The sequence below is a fragment of the Tenrec ecaudatus genome, chromosome 16 (assembly GCF_050624435.1).
Source record: "Tenrec ecaudatus isolate mTenEca1 chromosome 16, mTenEca1.hap1, whole genome shotgun sequence".
Lineage (NCBI taxonomy): Eukaryota > Metazoa > Chordata > Mammalia > Afrosoricida > Tenrecidae > Tenrec > Tenrec ecaudatus.
The window spans coordinates 110,748,327-110,754,562 of record NC_134545.1 but is presented as its reverse complement, the minus strand read 5'-3'; the positions used below and the strand labels follow the sequence as shown (position 1 = coordinate 110,754,562).

General features: G+C 58.1%; 1 protein-coding gene across 1 annotated transcript in view; it reads left to right on the top strand.

Moving 5' to 3' along the window:
* EBF3 (EBF transcription factor 3) overlaps positions 1–5,697 on the top strand; it is a 128,694-nt gene extending 122,997 nt beyond the window's left edge. The window contains exons 12-16 of the mRNA XM_075533601.1: positions 214–279; positions 1,182–1,359; positions 2,294–2,482; positions 2,861–3,064; positions 5,120–5,697. Of these exons, the coding sequence (XP_075389716.1) occupies positions 214–279; positions 1,182–1,359; positions 2,294–2,482; positions 2,861–3,064; positions 5,120–5,151 (669 nt within the window). The 3' untranslated portion in view covers positions 5,152–5,697. The remainder of the gene's footprint in view (positions 1–213; positions 280–1,181; positions 1,360–2,293; positions 2,483–2,860; positions 3,065–5,119) is intronic.
* Positions 5,698–6,236: the final 539 nt, after the last annotated feature.

Here is a 6,236-nt window from a genome sequence, read left to right as displayed (position 1 = left end):
CATGAAACCCCGGGCACCGATGCCACAGGCTCAGCCGGGGCCCTGCTTCTAGAGCCTCTTACCAGTCCGTGTCTCGCAGGGGCTGGGGCAGAGGACATGCGATGGCCACACAGGTGCCCATCCTCGGCTGCTGGGCTGGGGTCATCGTGCACAAACCTCGGGGGCCAGCACAATGGCGCCCACTGAGGAGTCACTGTGTCTGTTTCCCTACAGGAAGTGTTACTTAAGAGGGCCGCCGACCTGGTGGAAGCCTTATATGGGATGCCTCACAACAACCAGGTGGGTGACGGCCAGCTCCCCGCAGCCACGTCCCCTGCAGACAGGTGGGCCACAGCCCTGGGTAGTGGGCACAGCGGGGCTTTTGCACACTCCTGAAGACAGGCTGTCGGCCCGCAGCCCCTGAGAGCTCTGGAAAACGACAAGGGAGCACCAGCCACCACCGTCTCCGGGACCAGCCGGAGCTTGAACTCACAGCAGTTTGGGCAGGGATGTGTGACAGTGTAGGTTAAATGCTTCTGGGTTGGGTGCTACGGGGGCAAGCAGGGCATTAGGATACCTCTGCTCTGCCACCCTTGCCCCGACTTGGGGACAGACTGTGGGACCCGCAGGGCCTGCACAGCATGGAATAGAGGTTGGCCAGGCTAGTAGCATCTTCGGGTGGTGTGCCTCAGGGAGGTGCTTGTCCATGGAAAGATGAAAGCTCTCGGGCACGCTGCCATTCTCCCCAGGAGCTGAGGCCGGTGGAGGATGCCTGGTGGTGCGGTGGCCAGGCACGTGGCTCTGCACCAGAAGCGTGGCAGTTCAAACTTACCAGCTGCTCGCCAGGGAGACGCGGGGGCAGCACTGTAAGCTTGCACGACCACCCTCTAGGACAGGGTAGAACTGCCCCTCTGGGTTTCTGAGACTGTCTTTACGGGAGTGGAAAGCCTCATCTGTCTCCTGTGGAGCCATCGGTGGTTTTGAACTGCTGAGCTTGCTGAGCAGCCCAACGCAGGACCTGCCGCAGTTCAGCTGACGGCAACAAGGTTGCGTGTTCTTTGAGTGGACCTGCTGTGAGTTGGAGACAGGAGTGGGATTTGGGTGAGCTGAGTGGGAGGCCCCCACCCAGGGCCTAGAAAGGTAGGTCAGTGGCCAGTTGGGGGACAGCTTCCTGAGAGCTGGCGTCCTGCCCCGGGTTCTAGGAGATCATCCTGAAGCGAGCGGCGGACATCGCGGAAGCGTTGTACAGTGTCCCCCGCAACCACAACCAGATCCCCACCTTGGGCAACACGCCCGCCCACACTGGCATGATGGGTGTGAACTCCTTCAGCAGCCAGCTCGCCGTCAATGTCTCCGAGACATCGCAAGCCAACGACCAAGGTAGGCAGGGGCCCCCTCTGTAGTCCCCTTTCTGCGCTGGCAAGGCCGTAGCTGAAGTGGGGCGTGGGGCAAGGGCAGCCTGGGAACAGTAGTGGGGTTCCCCTCTGCCCCTTAGCTCACCTCAGGGAGGCCCACGTTGGAGAGCCTCCAAGTGAGCGCCGGGCAGAGATTGCTGAGGGTCCAGCGACTAGTCATAGCAGCAGCGTTGGCTGCCCCTCTGTGGATGACATTTGCTTCCCGTACTTTACATAGAAGTGACTGCGCTCCTGGAAAGGCTGAGATGGCCGTAGATTTAGGGTGACACCAGGACGCTGTGGGGAGCCTTCTTTTGGATTTGTTGTCTGGGGGGAACTTGGGAATGTAAGCCTGGACATCATACATGGAGCAGAAGGTCCCGCAGCGTGTTCCCCGCCTGCCCTTCCTCCTGGTGCTCGTCACCGGGTCCAGCCAGTGTCCCCCTCTGTGAGCCACGCAGGCAGTGACTTCACCAACACTCCACCTGTCAGGTGTTGTTCCTTCCATTTGGCCCGCGCCATGAATGAGGCCCCTCTCCCCACAGAGATAGCAACCGTGAGTTGGAGGCTCCGACACGGCCTTTCCAGAGGACGTGACTGTCCCCACAAGCCCTCCCTGTCAGCCATGGCATTGACGGTGGTGGGGCAGGCTCAGGGCCCAAGCTGTCGGTCACAGCTCCTGAGGAGAAGCCCGAGCGTGGGTCATGGGAGACGGCCCTCTGCTCAGGTCAGTCCTTGGAGCTGGCCCTGGCCAGCGGGTTGGCACGGTCAGGTTGTATTAGGCGCTTAGGACTGGAGCCACGCCTGAGGTCAATGAACAACAATGTGTACTGTATGGTGTAGATTTGCGGCCCCCCCTCCAAGTGTCTCTCACTGATAATAACGTTATTTTTGGCCGGGGGGCGGGGGGATTTCAACAGTCGGCTACAGTCGCAATACAAGCAGCGTGTCCCCGCGAGGCTACGTCCCCAGCAGCACCCCCCAGCAGTCTAATTACAACACAGTCAGCACTAGCATGAACGGATATGGAAGTGGCACCATGGCCAATCTAGGGGTCCCTGGCTCACCTGGATTTCTTAACGGCTCCTCTGCTAACTCTCCCTACGGCAGTAAGTGTCTGTTTTTGTCACACGTCATCACGCAGATTCATATTCACGGCAAAGTCAAGTGTGTGCGTTGCTTGGATGCCCTGTGATTTGAGCTACTGGATAAAGGAGGGGGACTCTGGGGTCGGGCATGTGCCCCCACGATGCCCCGACAATTGGCCAGGCTTGGCCCCTATGTGGCCACGTCGAAAACTAACCCCTTCACCCCCCCCCCTCCCTCCAAATCCTAAAACCCGATTGGGCTGCTCAATTGGAAACGAAGGCCCCCCCCCCCTGAGTTCACCTCTTATCCAGAGAGTGGCCCCCAGGCACGTGTGGTGGTTGTCGTGTGCCCGTCGGCGGTGCGTGCGGCGCGTCCTGACCATGTTTGCTTTGTTACAGTAGTCCCGTCCAGCCCCACCATGACCATGGCAGCGTCTTCCGTCACCCTCCCTTCAAACTGTAGCGGTACGCACGGCATTTTCTCATTCTCACCTGCCAATGTCATCTCCGCAGTGAAACAAAAGAGCGCCTTCGCGCCCGTGGTCCGGCCCCAGGCCTCCCCTCCTCCTTCCTGCACCAGCGCCAACGGGAACGGACTCCAAGGTGAGGGCCAGGCGCAGTCCCCGCGGGTCCCAGAGGCTGGCTGGGAGGGTGGGCAGCGGTTGGGGGGTGGGGGGAAGCGGGCTCTCTGGGGGGTGGGGTGCATTCTCATCCTCTGCTGCTGCATGTCCCCTTCTCCCACGTGACACCCGGCTGTGGTCACCACACCACGCCTACCTTCAGCCCCACAAGTGCCAGGCACCATGTCCGGAGACCTGGTTCCCACCTTCCCTCCATGACCACCGTGTCCTCACGATGGAGAGCCTTCATTCTCGGGGAGGCCCAGTGGGAGCAGGAGTGGGTGGGGCATGCAGAATGGGGGCTGCAGTCCTGCTTGGCTAGGGGACCCCAGACAGGGCGGTGGTCACTGACCCACCCAAGCTTGAGCACTCCCTCTCAGGGACCTGTGGTGCCCCGTTGTCCGTGGCCTTGGACCACGGGCCAGAGCATGGTGGGCCGGCACGTCGGGGTGTGTGCCCCAGACACTGCGCTGCCCTCAGGTCTCCCGGGGCAAGGCGGCTCTTCCTGCGTGAGCTCCCCAAGGTTCAGAAGGAGGCAGAGGGCTGGCCCTGGGGAGAGGGAGGTACCCAGAGCACCACCCATGCGAGGACCCCACTAAGGGGTCATCATCTGGCCCCTCTCAGGGGCCAGGCTAAGCCAACCCCTTGCCATCGAGTCGCTCTGACCCTTGGCGCCCCGCCTGCCCGCCAGAGCACACACTGCCGTCCAGGGGTCTCCCTGGCTACCTCGCAGAAGCCAGTCACTAGGCTTTTTTACGAGGCCCCTGCAGCCTTTTGACCAGTGGCCGAACGCGTAGACAGTGTGCATCGCGCAGGAGCTTCCCGAACCCTCCCTCCCACCCCCCAGATCCAGCCCACTGCCTCCCTAAAGCCTGGCTGCTTCCACTGGCACTTACTGGGCACCTGCTGTGTGCAGGCTCTCGGCCGGGGGCTGCGGACTCAGTCGTGGCGATGACAAAGGGGCCCTATGGTGAAGTCGGTGGCCTGTTTCACTTTGATGAAGTAATGCTCAAAAAAGGACCTAGAGAGGTACCGGTGATTCGATCCTTGCCTTGTTACACCTGCTAGCGTGAGAGCGGGCGCCCGGGTCCCGGCCCCATGCGGTGGTCACCCGCCGCCATGGCCCTCCGCGCGGTGTCCTCCGCGGTCAGCCCCGTGTTCAGCTGGCACGCCATAAGCACTGCGTGCGGGCCTTGTAAACCGTGACGTGGTGACGGTGAGTCTGAGATGAATTAATATCGTTGAGATTAATGAACTGAGAAATTGAAACCCTCCTCATGACACGAGCACATGTCATTAATATGTTACCCATAAATTAACGAGAAGACCGATCCTTCTGACAAAAATTAAACACCACCAAAGTGAAAGCTTTTCAATGGCGTGCCAGCCAGGCCCAGCACGGGGCGTTGGAGGGCCCGCTTCGCTCCGTCCTCCGGGACGCGGAGACATGCAGGGCCCTGCGCAGAGAGGCGACCTGAGGGTCTGCCTGGCCCACCGCCCTAAGAGGCCAGCGCAGGTGGTCCTCCTGACAGCCGTCTCCCCAGAGGAGGAAACTGGCTTTCCCGTGGGGGAGTGAGGCCCGGGCCTGGGTGGTCACAGGGTGGCCAACTGCTTCTCGTCTGTCCTCAGCGGTGATCCCAGGGAGCTGTGTACTCCGAACCAAATGCGGAGACGGGTGGGAAGCTGACACTAGTGCCTACACTCACCGTGCACGCACACATACACGCGCGCACATGTGCACCCGCATTCACATGCGCACAGACACGCATACGCTCATGCACACACGTGTGCACCCAGATGCGCGCGCACACACACTCACAAACATGCACACATGCCGGCAGCCTTTCCCAGTTGAGAGGTCTGGGGTGGCTCTGGCTTCCACGGGCACCCCATCCCGGGAGGTGGATTCTGCACTGCGGCAAGGGGCACGCCCACGCCCACTGTTGAGTCCCACCAAAGGAAGGCTCTGCCCAGCCTGCCCTGGAGCAGGTGGGGGGCTGGGTGGCCCGGGACTAATGTCCTCCCCCGTCTCTTTCAGCTATGTCTGGGCTGGTAGTCCCACCCATGTGAGGCCACTTGTGTTTACCTGCCATAGCACCAGGCACGTGAAGACGGGCTTCGGGGACACGCCTGGGACATTAAGACATGCGGGATGGGCAGTGTCTGAAACTCAGCAGCAATCTCGATGCCACAGAGACTTTGTTTAAAGATTTTATTTAAAGTGCTCCCCACCGACCTGCGGACAGACCGACTGCTTCACGAAGAATTCCATTTTCCCGACTGAACTCTGCTCACATGTTCACATCTCTCAGTCCTGGAGGGAGCGGAGGAGGAGGACAAAGCGGCGCCTGTTTTGTATAAAATTTCTGGCTCTGTCTCGTCTAGTACTTGCTATGTGTTGGGAGAAGCATTGTGAATGCACCATTTGATTCTCATGAAACACGGAGGAAAAATGCTTCCAGACATTTTTCCGTACTCATCCTTAGATTCACAATGGTTGTGTATCTCTATAATGTGAAATATTTTTTTGTGGTTTAAAAGGGGCCAAGGAGGTATATGACCCATCAGACTGGAAAAAAAAACACAAAAACAACAAAAAAAGGATGGTCTTATATGATTAGGAGAACGGGGGATGGCAGGGTGGGAGGGAGGGTTTACCATTGCTTAACTTCATCTTAATGAAATGAGACTTTGTAACTTATTGTAGTTAGAAATTGTTCTTTGATAATGAATTCTCTTGCCTTCAACAAGCACACTGACAGAAAACAAACAAAACCAAGCTACTGTCTGTTGGTTCCACTACTCCCCCACTGCTAGAGCTTTCTGTTGGGCAGCGTGGACTGCGACCTTTCAACTTTTGCTAGCACTGTGTACTATTGCATTCGTAGGCTGCTGTGAGTCTATGTTTCTGTACCAGAAAGTTGTCCTTTGACTTCTAGATCCTCCTGCCCTAATGTGTTTTGTATGTGGTTCTAAAATTGTAGACTTTTGTGATTTTGCCAAAGTTGTAGCTAAATATTTATACACTTGTCTTGAATTTTTTTCAGATTCACTGAACTATTTAGAAGAACAGTTTTATTCCTTATGTGCCCTCTAAGGAGTAAAATGGGCTCCATTACTTTCCCATGAGCACTTGCAGTTGCTAAGGAACTTTA